The sequence below is a fragment of the Hibiscus syriacus genome, unplaced genomic scaffold, assembly GCF_006381635.1.
Source record: "Hibiscus syriacus cultivar Baekdansim isolate YM2019G1 unplaced genomic scaffold, ASM638163v2 tig00116976_pilon, whole genome shotgun sequence".
In the NCBI taxonomy this organism is placed as follows: domain Eukaryota; kingdom Viridiplantae; phylum Streptophyta; class Magnoliopsida; order Malvales; family Malvaceae; genus Hibiscus; species Hibiscus syriacus.
This window is the reverse complement of record NW_024063500.1, coordinates 300,789-319,769: the sequence shown is the minus strand read 5'-3', so window position 1 is coordinate 319,769 and position 18,981 is coordinate 300,789. Positions and strand designations below refer to the sequence as shown.

At 35.9% G+C, this 18,981-nt stretch overlaps 2 protein-coding genes across 4 annotated transcripts; one reads left to right on the top strand and one right to left on the bottom strand.

Annotated features, from left to right (window-relative positions):
* The first annotated feature begins 991 nt into the window (after positions 1-991).
* Positions 992-4,169, top strand: LOC120192679. The gene is made up of 3 exons (XM_039195422.1): positions 992-1,807; positions 2,468-2,652; positions 3,425-4,169. The coding sequence occupies exons 1-3, from the start codon at positions 1,276-1,278 to the stop codon at positions 3,914-3,916; spliced, it is 1,209 nt and encodes a 402-aa protein (XP_039051353.1). The 5' UTR covers positions 992-1,275; the 3' UTR covers positions 3,917-4,169.
* Positions 4,170-5,803: 1,634 nt separating this feature from the next.
* LOC120192723 lies at positions 5,804-10,021 on the bottom strand. Of its 3 annotated transcripts, none has more exons than XM_039195453.1 (5): positions 9,903-10,021; positions 9,461-9,788; positions 8,003-8,123; positions 7,563-7,622; positions 5,804-7,456 (listed from the first exon to the last, which is right to left on the bottom strand). In XM_039195453.1, the coding sequence occupies exons 2-5, from the start codon at positions 9,589-9,591 to the stop codon at positions 6,134-6,136; spliced, it is 1,635 nt and encodes a 544-aa protein (XP_039051384.1). In that variant the 5' UTR covers positions 9,592-9,788; positions 9,903-10,021; the 3' UTR covers positions 5,804-6,133. The 3 variants fall into 3 exon arrangements, with proteins under 3 accessions (XP_039051384.1, XP_039051386.1, XP_039051385.1); XM_039195455.1 differs by lacking the exon at positions 9,903-10,021 and adding an exon at positions 9,096-9,185 and having other exon boundaries at positions 9,461-9,598; XM_039195454.1 differs by having other exon boundaries at positions 9,461-10,021.
* Between the last annotated feature and the right edge of the window lie 8,960 nt (positions 10,022-18,981).

Here is an 18,981-nt window from a genome sequence, read left to right as displayed (position 1 = left end):
TTTTTCGGGTAATATAATATATTACAGTCCAAGTTACCGTAACTTTTGAGGCAAGAAAACCATGTGAACGTGTATAATAATCCATGTATACATATGTATTTGTATAATGGGGGTTTATTATATAATTAATTTTAGGCTGCTAATCATTGATGAAATGAAATGGACATCCTATCAACACAGACATCATTCATTTTCATGGACGTAATTATGTATGAATGTTTTATTTTCAATTATTTATTTGAAACTGATTGCAATCCTTTCCTTCTTGGATACTGGATTCTGTATCATTTGTGTTCACATCCAAGCAGTGATGGATCCATTTTACCGGTGAGTTGGGATCCATCCTCTTCCACTTTTTTTCTTTTAGAAAATAAATTATACTTTATCCTCTCAAATTTATATTTATTAGTTTATTCATGTGTTCTTATATAATTTAATAATGAAAAATAAAATATTCCTAATAAAAAAAATATTTTTGCATCTGAATACTTAAAGATGAAGCCCTTGAATGGTATCGTTGTCATCATGGTAAATCTTTTCCAATTCTTTTTTTACCTCAAAAAATAAATAATTAAATACCGGGAAAGAGACGAGTGTGGATGAAGAGCCAAGACGGCAAGAAACAGTGACGTGCGGAGCAAATGTTTAAGTTTTGAAAGTGATAAAATAACTTTTAGTCTATTAATTTAATAATTTTTTCAATTTGATCCGTAAATTATTGGTTAATTGTGATATCTGAACATAGATTTTTAATATTTTGATGACATGACACTCTTAAGTGATAAGCTATACTTTGGTGACATGTAACGTTATCAGCGAGACTAAAAATAAGAAGAAAAAATTGTCAAATTTAGGATTAACGGGGAAGATGAAAAATTCAGAGATTAAGATAAAAGAATTGAAAATTGAAGGATTAAAATTTTCTTTATCCCAATATGAAATCCAAAAGAAGAAAGCAATGAAGAGAAGTTAAATAAAAAGGGTCTGCAAAAAAGAAAGCAAAAAAAAAAAAACTAGCAAACAAAACAAATGGATAGATAACCAAAGCCCCTCCGCCACCTAACGCTAAAACACCAACACCGCCACCGCCATCTCCACCGCTTCTCTCTCCTTCAATTTCAACTCTTTTTCTTTTTTCATTGAACTAAATTTTCGCTTTCGAAAAAAAATTGTAGAGAAGGGAATACAAGCTGAACTTTATGCTCTTTTCTCTCTCTAATTTCAGCAACTGCGAAAAAAGAAAATAAATTGATTATAATATTTTAATATTCAGTAATGTATTGGCTGTTGAAGTCTCTTCAATCAGACGTTCCATGTTCGCCCACGTCTTCACCAGATCACAGTCGAACCAACCATAACGGCGGCGTTAAGGACGATCTTTCGGTTATCGGTGAGACTATCGGTCGCCAACTACGTGGAGTAGCCGCCTTTTTAGCGCCGCCTCCTTCTCCGCCTTCCGTCACCGCCGCCGAGCAAAGAGCAGAACATGAAGAAGAAGAACTGTGGTCTTCAGATAAGCTAGTTGGAATCCGCAACGATTTGGCGGAGATCGGTGGGAGCTTCAAGGGCGGGCTTTCATTGTTGTCAAGTAACAAAGCCGTGTCAGAGATCTCCAAATTCGCTTCGAGTTTCTTGCAGTTCCCGGATCAAGATGATCGTGGTGGTCATGATAAAGATGAAGATGATGATCACGACGACGACGACGACGATGGAGTGCCTGGGATTACCGATGAGGTGATTGAATTTGTTAAAAAAATTTCCAACCGGCCGGAGCTCTGGACTGATTTTCCTCTCTTACTAAATAACGGTATTTATTTATTTATATTTTTACAAATTACTTACTACAAAACTAAATTTTCTTTACGTTGCATTTTTTACTTGATTGTTATTAACACCGAATTAGATTTTAAGTTGAGGGATTTAAATTAGTTCTCCGAAATATTAGAAACCATATCTATAATTTGTCACAGTAGCAAGGAAGGTCAAATGCAGAATATATTGCTTTGTTTGAGGCAGCTTCCTCCTTTTTTGCAATACCTGACATTTCCTACAGGTTTGGATCACTAGATTAGAGATCTCCGTTATTAAAGGGGATTTCTTTATGCACTGTTTGTGGTGTTGCTTAAAAAATGTGATACACTTAGGATTGGTAACTTACGCCATTAGTAAATGTGCATGGGGAAGTGATAACTTGTGCATTGTATGCATTATTACCAAGGGACTGCATCAGTATTGTTTGGTTGGATTGGCTTTGCTTATGGCCGATATTCTAATGAGAATTTCTGATTTATGCACTGTAATGAGATTAAGACTCACTACTTTCGACCATAGGCGAAGTATCATAGGAGCATATTATATAAGGATATACTTGAGAATTACTTAACCCTTTAGCTTCTTCTTTTCTCTTTTCCAGTTCTCCATGGAAACTGAGGCAATTTTTTTGCTAACAAGGTGTTGGTTACCGCAGATTTCAAAATGTCTGAGAGTCAGAGAGAACATGCTGAAAATATTGAACACCTAGTCCTGAGTTTTGAAGCTCTTAAGTTTAGCCTTCAGTATAACATGGGAGAGGAAAGGTTTTGGATGATATATTTCATACTGTTGCTTCCAAGACTGAATGAGCATGATTTTGAGCTTCTTTCAACCCCGGAGGCAAGAGATTTAATATCTTTATTGTTGTTTTATTGAATTGAACTTGCATGCCTTCCATAATAGTGAATAGGTATACTATGTACTGATCAAGAATGATATCACCCATTGTTTTCCTTAATTCATCCGTAAATGAATCTGTTTGTCATGTATGTTCTTTTCCGCGTGCTTTTGGTTTAGGAATGAATTAGGCCGAAAAAGAAGATATGTAGGAGTAATATTATAAACACATGTTATATTGCTTTGTATTATTAATTAGTCAACATTCTCTAACGTGTATTTATTTGAGAATCGTGTTCTTGTTGCCAGAGGAGCTAATATCGTGATGTTGTTCGCTCAATTACATATTCATGTTTATATAGTCAAATGCATCAAGACTGGATTCCTTGTGCACAAATTATTTTCTATCTGTAATATGCATGCACTTGCTGATTCTTTTCTATGGGGTGAGCTTTGAAGTTAGAATTTCAAATGTAGTATGGATTTCCCTTCTTTTATGGTATAGTAATGTTCTGAATCTCCAAAATGCTTGTTCTACTCTCTTTAATCTGTAAAGCATTAAGTTGGTCTTTCATCAAGTTGGTAGAGACTAATTTGTGGTAAATCCACCAAATATGCGTATTCTCTTTAATCTCCAATGCATATGCGCGTGTTTTTCTTATTCACTCTATTTTAACTAATTTCTATGTGTGTTATACGTTCACTTTGTGGCTGGAAAATCATGCTTTGTTCTATGCAACCAAAACCATTTTCTTGAAGGTTATTTATGTTGCAGGTTGTTGAAACCAGAGATGCACTTCTGCAGAAGCTGCAAAACAATAAGAATGCACAAACTGAGAACAGTAGTCTTGATGCATCTGAGGAGAGTGGCAAGTTTGGTGGGACAGTACAGGAGAATGTCTCATCTGAGGAGAGGGTCTGTGAAATTGTAAATGCAGCAGAAGGATTAGAGATTACCTCAGGTGAAGACAGCGCTGCGCAATGGGTGGAAGAAGCAGATATTTCTAGTGGAAGTTCCGTGAGAGTCGAGCATAACCTGGAACATGAAGAGGATGTTTCGTTCAGTGATCTGGAAGACGATGATAATTATCATTCTAATAGAGTATCCTTGCCTAAGTCGAAACAGCATGACAAAGCTCCATCCAGCGGATCCAATGACTGGGTTCAGCTGAAGAAGAGACCAGAAACTCGTGGTGATTTGCAGAAAGCAGGCCTCTCGAATTTCGATATAAATACTCTGAAGGCGAGGAGTCAAATGACTGGCTGACTGACGATGATTTCGTTGATGTGGTAAGGGCTAATTGATTATTGATTTATTGTAAAGTTTCACAAATCCTTCTCCACCTCCAGAAATTATGTACTTGCGGAAACAAACTCACATACTTGTGTTCTAATAAATACAGTCAACTCTAAACCTGATACTGGTAAAATTTGTTCATGATATTGGTACATTGATTTGTAAATGGTAGCTGCCAACTTATCGGCGTTGGTTCTTTCATTTTTTTCTCCCATTTTCCTTTTCCCCCACTGTGTTAGTCGATTATGTTAAAAATACGAATATACGTGGGTGTATATCTGTTGTAGGCTTCCAATTCTGTTGAAAAGAAGTCTACGAATTATAGTCCATTATGATCTAAATTCTATCGTATTTTTAATTAAGCTTGAATATGTTTTAATTATGAGTCCATCTAAACGATTAAAAGAAATATTATTTTCCTAAAAGAGGTGTGGTATAGTTTCGTTCAAATAGCTGCCAGATTGTACGTGCATTTATTGTCAATTGTAGTTATGGTTATACTTGCGTCTTGTTTACAACAATTGGGTTGTTTTGTTCAAACTGACACGTAAGTAGGTTAAGACAAGTAATCTAACTTCCAGGTCTTCCTACATGTATTATCATCATAAATACATATACAATACAGGTGAAATTGGATGGTGACCTACATCAATAATAATATTATTCGAATTAAAATTTAACTATTTACAATACATTTCTACTTTCAATTAGAAGTTGGGTTGAATAAGTTTTTGAAATGCTGACAAGGACATGACAGAACTATAAGTTGATATTGGAAATATAAGTAGGCTAGCTCGGTTCATTACACAAAGTCAGATGATGAGATGTTGATTCAAATGTATGGTATTTGTAACTATAACATAAAAGAGCTATATTTTATATCTAAAATAATATATAAAGTATAAATAATTATCAAGCTAAACCGAAATATATATTTTATTATTAAATTCTAAAAGTTAAAAACAATCATAAAACTTATCATACGATTATAAAATAATCGTTACATATTATAAAATAATAATAATTTTGATATATCTAAAAACAATTTTATAACAATTTAATAATTGTTATGTAATAATTTAATAAAATTCAATGCTAATTTTAGAACTATTTTATAAACTGGAAATTTTCAATAATAAAAAAAATATTTCAACATAAGTTAAGGACCATTTATACATTTTACTAAAATAAAATAAAAACTAATTCTATTCATATTATCTTAACCCGAAAATGCAATTATACGCTCAAAATTGTACCAATAGCAAAGCTTTTGCTACTGGTTAAAAACACTTCCCAAACATTTTTTTTTGGTGAAATCACTTTATTTACAACAAGAAAGAACACCACAAGAAGGGGTCAAACAGTCTTTTGGCTTCAGCTTCTATGGACTTTTGCATCCCAATCAAAGACAATGGTTTACAAGACATGAGAATTGGGATTTACAAGAAATAGAGTGAAAATTTCATGAAACAACAAATAATTTCATAGTTTGAAGAAAACACAGATGAGAAAAGTGGAAAAGATGAAACCTTGAAGTGAAAAACATCAACCTAAAGTGACAAGCGGATTGCCAATGAAGTTCATAAAACATGGAAAATGACATTCTTTGATAACTAAAGACGGTGGAAAACTAGGGGTTATCAAAATGAGGTTGCTCTTCCTTCAAGTATCAAACTGAAAAAAAACTAGTCACCTGAAGAGCCTGAAATGAGTATTTAACCCTTCCAAAAAGGTTGTTGGAAAAAGCTTATGCAAGCAAATTAAATAGTCAAGTAGATAAGACAAGCTTATGATTTTGGAGAATTAAGCCCTTCCATAGCTGCTACTCTTCTGGCCTAAAAGGAATATCAGAAAACATTAGCATAAACCAGATTTCAGCATTTTATATAGTGTCAAAGTGTCACCTTAGACTGTTTTCACCATAGATTTAGGAAGTTTTTGCCGCAGCTAAAGAGAGGTTTAAGATGAATGTATTTAGAAAGCGACATTATAATCTAAAATGCAGAAAACCTGACAAATGAAACTGGAAAACTGTCGTCCAGTGAAGCCCCATTAAACCAAATTCTTTATTTGCAAATCCATATTTCTCTTTACCTTAAGATTCTTTAAGTCATTATCCATCCCCTTTTGGAGCAAGCTTTGTACAGTGCTTTAACTATCTCACATATATTGAGCAGTTAGCTGGTTTCATCGACCCTGGCCCTCCCACTGAGGAGGGTGGATGGGTGGCCTCAAAAGATGGATGCAATTGGACCCCATCGAAGAACTTGGAGCTCTTTGAATGTATCTATCAGTTTGTCTTGGTTGTAGTGGTTTCACAGAGGCAGTTACCGGAGACTGATTTGCATAACTTGGTCTTTGGGTATTAAAAGGCAACTGAGAAGCTAAAGGGAAGGCAGTTACTACCATTGCTGATTCGAGAGATGTTTGCTTGGGGAGCTGTACATGCGGTGGATACCATTCAGGCATGTCGTCATCATCAGCGAAAATATTCTTTTGTGGTGCAACTATACTAGTGACAACAGGAGTGAATACTGAGCTGCTTTTGGCAGTATGTTTTGCTTCTAAAACTGGTAACACTGATACCTGATCAAGTTTACAAATTTTCTTTCCTCGAGGCAAGTTTGGGCTACTGTTGGACGCAAACCCAGGAGGAAGAAAATCTTCTGCCAGCCTTTTATTCTGAGCAGGTAGGGACTGCATAGTTGGCAAAGCTAAGGGAAATGTCGAAACAACTTTCTTTAATCCTTCAACCACAACATTTTCTTCAAACACTGTTGTATCCAAAACCTTACTTCTTGGAGTTTGAGATATCCCACCAAAATCAAATTCTGGAAGATCATCATCATCAATGGCAGAAATGTTCTCTTTTATAATAACTTGTGGCAGAGATAATACAGGATTTTCAGGTCTCAAAAATGATTTAATTTCCTCCGGTTTTGAGATATCCACACGAGACATTTCCTTTGCAGAAGACTGCCCCTTGGGTCTGAAGAGTGAGACAGAATCAGAAAAGGATGGTGTTTGAAGTCCTAGTGAAATACCTGAGAATTTGCTCAATGCTGAAGTCTTAAGCAAGAGATCAGCACTGGCAGGAGAGGTATGCAGTGCAAGCTGGCTGTTACTACCTGCATTGTCACATTCATTTCTATTGATGACAGCATTCTCAATGCTTGTGCATGTCACTGATTCTTGAGCAGGCTGAGCACACGGCAAGTTATTTTCAGAAACCTTTTGCTCAGAGTAGGAACTCAGCGGCTGCTCTGTCAAAGAAGAACACATTTTCTCAAGCTTCTTCGTGATAGAATCTGAAGGTCCATGATTTCTTCTCCAAACAACACAACCAATTAATGAGTTTTTCTTGTCTTCAATAGCTGCCATGCCTTTGAAAAATCCATGTTTTGCAAGTATGGTGATTATGGCATCACTGCGAGGACATATGTAAAGATCAATACCTGGTGAGAGTTGAGCAAAACCCACTCTTTCCCCTTTCTTGTACCCTTTAGCAATCTGTTAAGATTACAAGAAAGTATGAATTAATAAATAAAGCAGAAATTCTCGAGACGCACCCCAAACACTAAATCACCAAAATCATGTTCCTTTTCTACCAACATACCTGATTCAAGCCTACCAGTCCTGATTTAGAAGACCCTTCTTTCCAGCAAAGTGATACTACCTGAACATAATTGCATTGATCTATCAGAAATTTGAAGTGAAAAGAGTGTATTATCAATGTGCAAATCCTAAGCTAAAAGCCTAATAAGTAGCATGTAAATCATTACTGTTTTCATTTTTATGGAAGAGTTGATAATGACGTGAATTTGTTTGCAAAATGACTAAGGTCTCTTTATTCATTCTATAGCCACATAAACTTGAGATTACAGACATGCAAAGAAGAAACCTCTAGAGGTACCCCAGGTCTTTAACATCTCTATTTCCTAAGGAACTTGGTATTCAACTGTTTATTAAATTCAAACCTTGGTGATGTAAGGCAAGGTAAATCACACACTAAATAATCTGAATTGATGCCAGTAACTCATGAAAATTATATCTTACCATCAGCCCTCTATTGTGTGAGCGAGCAAGGTCTTGAATATATTTCTCAAAAGCCTCTAGTCTAACTTTTCCTTTGACTTCTACAAGATCAGGCCACTTGGTATCAGGCATCTTCTCACCACTACACAACAAAATCATCGTAGAAAAGGTTATCCATTGAAGATTTACCACTGAAATATTTATGTCATGAACCTAATCAGATAATATCATACCAAAACGACGAACAATGCATTAAGTGAAACAACCGTCTTATTATGCCAAGAGACTGTAAACCAGGTGTCCAACCAGGACACCAAATTTAATTTGGAAGCGAATATTTTACCTGAAATAGTCCCAAAAAAAGGATTGCATATTTGAATTTACTAACTAAAGGCATGGAGGAGAAACTGTCAAAACATGTCAGTGCAACAAATATAAATTGTTAACTTTGAAAGACTCAATTGCAAATAAATTGCATAAAGTTATTTACAACATGCAAAAGCGGCATTATATATGAAAGAATCAAGGAATAAAAGGATTCTAGTATTAAGAAACTCAAAATTGCCATGTATTGCAGAAGCCGGAAAGCATAGGGGTATGTACAGTCAATCAGAATGGTAGGCTCCCATGCAGACTAACAGCAAACTCTCTCTTTACATTTCAAGGTTTAGATCACAATTCTGGTGTCACTTAAGTTAGAGCATGTCATTTAATTTGCTCCTTCAAGTTTTCAATCCGCGGTAAATAGAGTTGATGATTGTCATTTGCCTCTTTATACAAACGGCTATATTGGTGGTTGGACGAATATCCATTTCAGTTTCATGCCATATCTAGGTGAGTAGTAACACTGTGAACTCTACCGAAGTTTTTGTATGGTCTCATTTCCATGTCAATCTCTGAGTAGATGATTTAAAAAAAAAAAACTGTTGATCCTACATCAAACCAACTTCAGCATTGCATGCATCAACATATCTCTTATCAATTTTGATTAATTTTATTTTCCCTTTTCTACTTTAGTATTTGATAAGAAATTCTTGGAACAAAGTACTCTTTGACTACAGTACTCTATGCCATTTTTTATGAAGAGAAATATGCAGAAAATAAACCAATTAACCAGCCAATTTGCATAATTTATTTGTTACCAAGTTGCCCTTGTTCTTGAGCTGACTTGTTCTACTAGTAATATGATTTGATTTCTTGCAGCCTACAAAATATTGTATAGTTTCTTATTTGCATTTATAATGTTATGTTAACTTTGCAGATACAAAAATATAAAGTTTCTATTGCCAAAATTATTCATAAAGCAGAGCTTTTAACAGCAATTTAACTACTTAAAAAGCAATTACATGCAAAGAAAAATCCATATAATTTCATCTTTTTGGAATGAAAAAATATGAACAAATGAACTGAATATCTCCGATACTAAAAACAGAATTTGTTCTCAGAACTGAGAGAGAAAAAAAGAAGCAGCTGAATAACCTTTTGAAGAAGGCAACGACCGACACAGTTACAGAAGAATTAAGCTTAAGGGAACCATCCCAGAGTTTCTCGGCAACTGTAGGACGAGCCGACTTCAAATTCCCAGAACCAGATCCTTCCCTTTCCCCCATTTTCACTAATACGAAAATAACATCTGCATACCAAAATTCAAGTAGCCTGATTGGTTTCAAAGCGGGAACTTATGAGTGCAACTGCACTTGATTTTCCATACTTCTCGAAGCCGGTTGACCCGATTCACCTCCTAATTCATGAATTGGCGTGATTCCCAGAATTCCCAAAATCCTCCGACCAGAATTCAGCAGTCTCTCTGTTCAAAGACAAGAAATTCAAACAATAAAACGAAACGGAATTTATCCAAACAAAGAACAGGGTAAAAGATAATGATTAATTTTTTCCATATGAAGAAGAAGAAGAAGAATACAGAAGAACAAGTGAAGTTGAACGGTGCGCTTAGAGTAGTTTGAAGTAGATTTGGTCAATGATATTTTATCCCTACGGATTAGGGTTTGAAAAAGAAATGTTAAGGTTACCGCCATGCTCACCAAATTTCTGAGCGCGGTAACGTAACGCATACACGTAAGTATATGTTAAATTTTGAGTAAACTACTCAAATGGTCACTAATATTTAAGTAAGTTTTCATTTTAACCACTTATGTTTCAAAAGTCACAAATCGATCACTAACATTATCGTTTGTTACAAATTGGTCACTCGGCGTTAACAGCCATGACGAAAAACACATGTGGACTATTATTTTCTTACCTAGAATGCCATGGTGGAAGAGACATGTCTCCAACTGTCATCTTTTCCCTTTTAAATAAAAACTCAATCACTAATCCTAGTTTACCTATTTTCCTTCATATTCTCTTTTGTTTAAAATTTCTCAAAAATTTTCCTAAGAAAAACCTAGCTAAGGTGAAGACATAATACTCCATTGAAGTTTCTTTTTGCAATTGTGAACAACCAGCTAAGGTGGTCATGGCTTGGACGAATGAAAATTGTGGGAGGCGGTTTTTTGGTTGCCGAAATTATGAAAAAAAGATAAGTACAAAATGTCATTTTTTTTGTTTGGATGAATCCTCCCATGGTGCCTCGGGCAAGATTTGTTTGCTTAGGGTTGATGAAGAAATTAAGAAAAGTGGAAAGGGAAATGAGAAATGAAAGGATTTTTTGGTTTTATGTCTCTATTTGTAAACGGAATGATGCTTTGGATGGATGGATTGAAGGTTTTTGTTGAAGAATGCTTTTATTTGGATGATAGATTAAAGCCTTCATAAACCACAAACCTTCACCATATTTTATTAAAAATAGCATTCATGAGTATACATAAGTGGATATAAAATGATCATATAAAATATATATACATTTCAACAGAAACTCTAAATATGGTATCATATCAACAGAAATCATATAAAGTTGAAAATACAAAAAAAAAGTCAAGGTTCATATCAACAGAAAACATAGCAAATGACATCATATCATATCAACATAAAAATGATCATATAACAGAAAGGATAACAAGTAAATTTGTAAAGTTGTAATCATATAACAAATCAACAACATTATTTCAGAAAATGATTTTATATCAATATTTCATCAACCTATTATGTCAAGAAAACCATAGAAAACCATTTCAGAAAATCATATCAATATTAATGTGAAAACCTAACAGTTAAATGTTGAATTACCACATAGATTTTTGTCAAAAGAAAATCAGTAAAGTTGTACACATATAACAAAAATAATCAACAACATTATTTCAAAGAAACCCATTCAATTTTCTGTTAAAAACCTAGGTTTTTACCTTTTCTCTAAATCTCAGAAGGAAGCTTACCGTAAAGCATAACGTTGTCTCCTTTTTGCCGTAGCCTCTATCTAAGTACCATCTTCACTTCGAACCCTAAAATTTTTCTCAAAACCAATTACTTCGAACCCTCTTAAATCCAAGTAGTGCTCGTTTTTTCTGTTAATCACTAACTTTCTATGTTTTTCTTTCTTTGTTTCCTCACATTTCCCCTTATATTCCTCACGATTCCTCTTTTTCTCTCAAACCCTCTCTTAAACTATCTAAAACTGCTTCTATAACACCCCCAAGCTGTATCCCAACCCGGATACGAGTCAAAGATATTACATTGACTTTTAAAACACAACTCATTACAAATAATAGTAAAATACTCGAACTTATATTACGAAAAATACAATAATATACATATGGTAATATAAGTTTACCAAAATATTCAGAGCATACACAACTTAACTCTTTAATTACATGCCAACATCCATTTTCATAACAAAATGACCTACTGATTAAGTTGCTTCTGATCTGATAGTTGCAGGAGTAATGTTGTCCAGCTGCTTAACCTCGATCGTCTACTTTATCGGATCCTACGTGTGAAACACTCACACGCTAAGTCATCGACTTAGTGAGGCAATAATATAATAATAATATCAATAAACATAAAGTAATTGCCAAAATGAGATGGGTTGCAATAATAAGATGTATGTAAACAATGCAATAACCAAAATCATGTTTCTTACACATATACTTATCAAATTCACATTCATAAGTTCGCCTTAGTAAGTTCATTAGCCCATGGTACCATACAGAGAACCTAAGGTATGTGAGTATCGTGAGGTTGTGCACTATGCTGTCACCACAGCTCATATAATTGCACCTAAGTGCCACGTAGAATTGCACCGGAGTGCCGCGTAGAATTGCACCGTAGTGCCATATAATAATGTCCATAAGGACCACATATCATTCCTTAAGAATCATATACATATGCCAAGGATCAAGTATGTGTCTCACCAGACTTCACACATGTTCCAAAGAATATATATATGTCCCGAAGGACCACATATCATTCCTTAAGAATCATATACATATACCAAGGATCAAGTATGTGTCTCACCAGACCTCACACATGTTCCAAAGAATACATATATATCCCGAAGGACCACATATCATTCCTTAAGAATCATATACATATGCCAAGGATCAAGTATGTGTCTCACCAGACTTCACACATGTTCCAAAGAATACATATATGTCCCGAAGGACCACATAGACCCTCTACCCTTGGCATGTCAACTATACATATAGTTCTCATTTACATAACATGGGCTTTCACAATTTATCTAATTCATATCACGTAGACATATTATTTCCATACCTTTATCATATAACTCATATAACTTTTCTTTCATATTCATGTCTCATAATGCATATGGTATGGATTCATGTCATATATCATCATATGAACTACGATCATGTATCAAAATATTGAATCTAGACTTATCGCAAGTCTAGAACTGAATAAAATACATATTCATGCTATGCATATGCACTCACCTAGATTTCTTTGTTTTTCCCTCGATTGATCCTACTTGTCGATGGTTCCGGAACTCGATTAGGCTCAATATCTACATAAGCAAAATTTTCAAGATGATTATCAGATGCCTAAGTCTTGAAATTAACCTCTAATAGCCTACCAATTTAAGGGATTAATAGTTTAGTCTCTCTTCTTTCTTCTTTTTTTTCATTATGGGGGAATCGATTCCCCCCTGGGGGTATCGATTCCCCTCTAGCATTCTGGAAATTCATATTCGTTTGAGGGGGGATCGATTCCCCTTGAATGGGTACCGATTCCCCTAGCCCATAAATCCCATTTTGAGCTCAAAAATCATCTCATTTCAGCTCAAACCTTCATATTTTACTCCTTTTAATACTCTTAACTTTCATACACTTACTTAAACTAATTATTATCCATTTAATACCTCTAAAACTTAAAAAAACTAATCCATATAGAATTTAAGAATCTTACTCAAATTCCAACTTGTTCTAATTTTAATTCTATCACCTCATACTTCTTAATTAGCTTGATGACAAGTCAAATCCAGCTTCTAATTCTTATTATAACCTTTAATCTAAGATTTCAATCAATGGCTTCCAACCTTTAATCTCCCTTAACTTACAATTCTTTGAGTTTCTAGGTCCTTGTTTCTCTCCATCATATTTCCTAAATCTTCATTAACCAAACCCATGCTTAACTCATAAGAATTAATCCAAAAGAAGACAACTCACCTTTGCTTGCAAGCTTCACGGTTGGAGAAGAAGAAGAGAGAAGAGAGAAATATCTGGAACCTTGTTTTCTCTCAAATGCTTTCCACGTGGTTTATAAAATAACCTTAAGGAATATTTAATTATTTCTCTTACTAAAACACTCTTTTGCCCTCTTAATTTTCCTTCTTTGCTTATCCATTCTATATGAAACATTCATATTAAATCTTTCAACTATTCAATTTATCTACTTTGGTCACTAAATTTTAAAATTTCACAATTTGATCACTAACCCGGTATGGAGGACGTTACAAATCTCCCTCCCTTAAGAAAATTCGTCCTCGAATTTTCAATAAGAAAAGAGATGGGGATACTGATTCCTCATATCCTCCTCACGCTCCCATGTTGCTTCCTCTACTTTGTGATTCTTCCATAAAACTTTAACCAATGGAATAGTCTTGTTCCTCAATTGCTTAATCTCATGAGCTAAAATTTGAATCGGTTCTTCCTCATAAGTCATATTCGGTTGTACCTCGATCTCTTATGGGTTTACGATATGGGAGGGATCCGATCGATATCTTCGAAGCATTGAGACATGGAATACATTGTGAATATTTTCCATTTCTGGTGGTAAAGTCAATTGGTATGCTACGGGTCCCACCCTTTTTACAATCTCATATGGTCTAATAAACCGGGGACTTAACTTTCCTTTCCGACCAAACCTCAACACATTCTTCCATGGAGATACCTTTAAAAACACTTTATCCCCAACTTCAAATTCAATCTCCTTTCTTTTAAGATCAGAATAGGACTTTTGTCGATCAGAGGCCACTTTGAGGTTATGCTGAATTTCTCAAACTTTCTGTTCTACATCTTGAATTAAATCCGGACCAAGAACACTTCGATCTTTGAGTTCATACCAATTTAATGGAGTACGACATTTTTTTCCATATAATGCTTCATATGGGGCCATCTTTATACTAGACTGATAACTATTGTTGTAAGCGAACTCTGCCAGCGGTAAATACTTTTCCCATGATCCTTTGAATTCCATTACGCATGCTCTCAACATATCTTCCAATATCTGAATAGTTCTCTCTGATTGCCCATCAGTCTGAGGATGAAAAGCCGTACTAAAGTTTAAACGAGTCCCCAACGCTCCATGCAAAGATTTCCAGAATCTAGAAGTGAATCGAGGGTCTCGATCAGAGACTATGGAAATAGGCACTCCATGCAATCTAATAACTTCTCTAATATACAGCTCTGCATACTTTTCCATAGAGAAATCCATTCTAACTGGAAGGAAATGCGCTGACTTAGTTAATCGATCAACAATTACCCAGATTGATTCTCTTTTGTTCGGAGTCAAGGGTAACCCCGAAACAAAATCCATCATAACATTTTCCCATTTCCATTGAGGAACGTAAAGCGGTTGCAATAATCCTGACGGAACTTGATGCTCTGCTTTGACTTGCTGACATGTTAAGCATTTGGACACAAAATCAGTAATGCTTCGTTTCATTCCTGGCCACCAAAATCGATCCTTCAAATCCATATACATCTTGGTTCCATCCGGGTGCATCGTTAACGGACTGCAATGAGCCTCTGTTAATATTTCTTTCTTCAAGTCGTCATTGTCGGGTATTACAATTCTTCCTTTTACAATATAGATTTCCATCTGACTTAACCTCAAAGTCTTTAATCTATTTGCTCTTTACTTGCTCAATTCTTTTCAAACACGTTTCATCTTTACTTTGCAATTCTCCTATACATTCTAACCATGTTGGTTTAAGGGTTAACTCTACACAAAGACCACCATCTCCCATTAAAGATAATGTTGCATCCATAGCTCGTAAAACTGCAAACGTCTCTCTACTCAAAGCATCTGCTACCACATTAGCTTTTCCGGGATGATAGTCAATTATCACATCATAATCTTTTAAGAACTCTACCCATCTACGTTGCCTCAAATTCAACTCTTTTTGAGTCATCAGGTACTTCAGGCTCTTATGATCCGTATATAAGTAACAACGCTCCCCATAAAGATAATGACGCCAAATCCTGAGAGCGAATACTACATCAGCCATTTCTAAATCATGAGTGGGGTAATTCTTTTCATGTGGTTTCAATTGTCTCGATGCATACGCTACCACCTTTCCTTCTTGCATTAATACACACCCCAACCCGTTATGGGATGCGTCACTGTATACTACAAAATTCTTGCCAGATTCCGGTTGAACCAATATCGGAGTTTCCGTCAGAATTCTCTTTAAAGCTTCGAAACTTTCTTGACATTCAGAAGTCCAAACAAACGGTACATTCTTTCTCATCATCTTTGTTAAAGGCAGCACTATCATCGAAAAATTCTTAACGAATCTTCGATAATAACCGGCAAGTCCAAGGAAACTCCGAACTTCAGATACATTCTTTGGAATTTCCCAGTCCATTATAGCTTTAACCTTCTGAGGGTCTACTCTAATCCCAACTGCTGAGATTACATGCCCCAAGAAAATTACTTCGTTTAGCCAAAATTCACATTTGGACAATTTCGCATAGAGATTTTTATCCCTGAGAATTTGCAAAACTAGCCTCAGATGTGCGCTGTGCTCTTCAATGAACTTCGAGTAAACCAGTATGTCATCAATAAAGACAACAACAAACTGGTCTAAATAGGGTTGAAAAATCCTGTTCATGAGATCCATGAAAGCAGCTGGTGCATTCGTTACTCCGAATGGCATTACGATGAATTCATAATGACCATATCTCGTTCTGAAAGTCGTCTTCGGAATATCTTTCTCCTGAATCTTCAATTGATGATAACCCGAACGTAGATCGATCTTCGAAAATACCGAAGCTCCTTTTAGTTGATCAAACAAGTCATCAATGCGCGGAAGGGGGATACTTGTTCTTGATGGTCACCTTATTAAGCTGTCGATAATCAATACAGAGACGCATTGATCCATCATTCTTCTTAACAAATAACACCGGAGCTCCCCAAGGTGACACACTTGGTCGAATAAATCCTTTTCCTAACAACTCTTGCAATTGATTCTTTAACTCTTGCAATTCTTTCGGAGCCATCCGATAAGGTGCCATTGCAATTGGAGCGGTTCCTGGCATTATCTTAATTTGAAATTCTACCTCTCTATCTGGAGGTAATCCTGGTAACTCAGCCGTAAAACTTCAGGGAATTCTTGAACTATTGGAATCTCCTCTAGCCCTTTCTCTATAGCTCTTAAATCTATCACATTTGCAAGAAATCCTTGACATCCATGTAGCAATAGCTTCTTAGCTGACATTACATTTGCTAAGGGATTAAACTTTTCACTGCTCACACTTATCTCTGTTTCTCCTGGACTTTTCAGGGTTACCTTTTTCAATCTGCAATTAACATCTCCATAGTAACAGAACAACCAATCCATTCCCAGAATCACTTCAAACTCGTCAAAGGGTAATTCCATCAGATTAGCAGGGAATTCAATTCCCTGAACCTTTATGGGACACCCCTTACAGACTTTATTCACCCGAGCACTATGGCCTAACGGAGTTGTTACTATAATCTCATTACTCGTAGCTTCTAAGGGAATCCTTAATTCCTTTACTAACTTACTTGTAATATAAGAATAATTAAAACCCGGATCAATCAGTGCCAATACTAATTTATCATACAACTGAAAAGTACCTGCTATAATATCAGGGTCATCACGGTCTTCACTTGTCTTTAGATTGTACACCCGTACGGTTGATCAAACTTCAGGTTGAGCAGAGAATTCAGATGGGTTCCTTCCTCTGCCTCTTCCTCGTCCTCTTTGTGAGGAAGAACCAACTCTTTCAGATGGTGCAGGCTCACCAACAATCAATGCACAATCCCGGATAAAATGTCCGGCATCTCCGCATCAAAAACAAGTCCCAGCAGCCATCCGATAAGCCCCAGAATGGTTTTTCCCACAGTGCTGACACTGTCTCGCTTGACTCATAGTAGATTTCCCAACACCAGATCCCACTGACTGCGTCTGTCTAGGTCTTGCCTGACTTGCTCCCCTAGCAGACGATGCAACTAATTCTGATCTAGCTTGTGATCAAAATCCCGAGTCTCTTCCCCTTTTTGATGGTGCGGAGCTAGAAGAAGCACCCGTTCTCTTTGATGTATGAACTTTAAAATCCCCGAATCTCTCATTCTAAGCTCTTTCAAGAGCCTTGGCGCGATTGATCACCTCTTGGAACGAGGACAAATTCAACACTATCAGCATCTCTTTCAATCTAGGGAGTAAGCCCTCCACAAACCATTCGCAAGCCTCTTTTTCGGTAGGCACAAGCTCGGATGCAAACCTACTCAGCTTGTTGAACTCACATTCATACTCATATACAGAGCGGTTTATCTGTTTCAAATTCAAAAACTCCTGCTTCATCTGCCGAATGAACTGTTCTCCTATGTACTTGTTTTTGAATTCATCTAAGAACAAAGACCAAGTCAACTGGTCATTGGGCATCCTTATGGTGACATTCGTCCACCATATCCTCGCCTGACCCCTCAATAAAGATACAACTCCATCTAACTTCTCCACTTCAAACAGTGGAGACCATCTAATATGATTTTCAAATCATTCAACCAAAGATCCGCTGACACTGGACCTTCCTCAGCTTCTCCCTTAAATTCAGGAGCTCCTAAGCCTCTCAACTCTTTTGCTACATTTATTCTTTGAGTTAGTGGAGCAGAAAGTTGAAGACGCGTCAGAATAGCGTCTAACGTTCTGAACGTATCTTGATCTTGCACAGGCACTCCTTGAGATGCCTGTTCTTCACCTTACCTGGCCAGGGCAGGTGAATTACTGCTTTCAGCATGCCTATCTTCTCCCGCTTCACTTCGGGAGCTATTATGTCTGGACATCTAATAAGAATAAACACATTGTTCTATTAGCAAAACAACATACTCATACTATACCAGATCAGAAGTTCTCACTATTTGTTGGCATGTATTTCATTTAAAGACTCTATAGACTCTGGTTTATGCCTAGAATCGGCTAAACCATAGCTCTGATACCATTAAATGTAACACCCCCAACCTGTATCCCAACCCGGATACGAGTCAGAGATATTACATTGACTTTTAAAACACAACTCATTATAAATAATAGTAAAATACTCGAACTTATATTACAAAAAATATAATAATATACATATGGTAATATAAGTTTACCAAAATATTCAGAGCATACACAACTTAACTCTTTAATTACATGCCAACATCCATTTTCATAACAAAATGACCTACTGATTAAGTTGCTTCTGATCTGATAGTTGCAGGAGTAATGTTGTCCAGCTGCTTAACCTCGATCGTCTACTTTATCGGATCCTACGTGTGAAACACTCACACGCTAAGTCATCAACTTAGTGAGGCAATAATATAATAATAATATCAATAAACATAAAGTAATTGCCAAA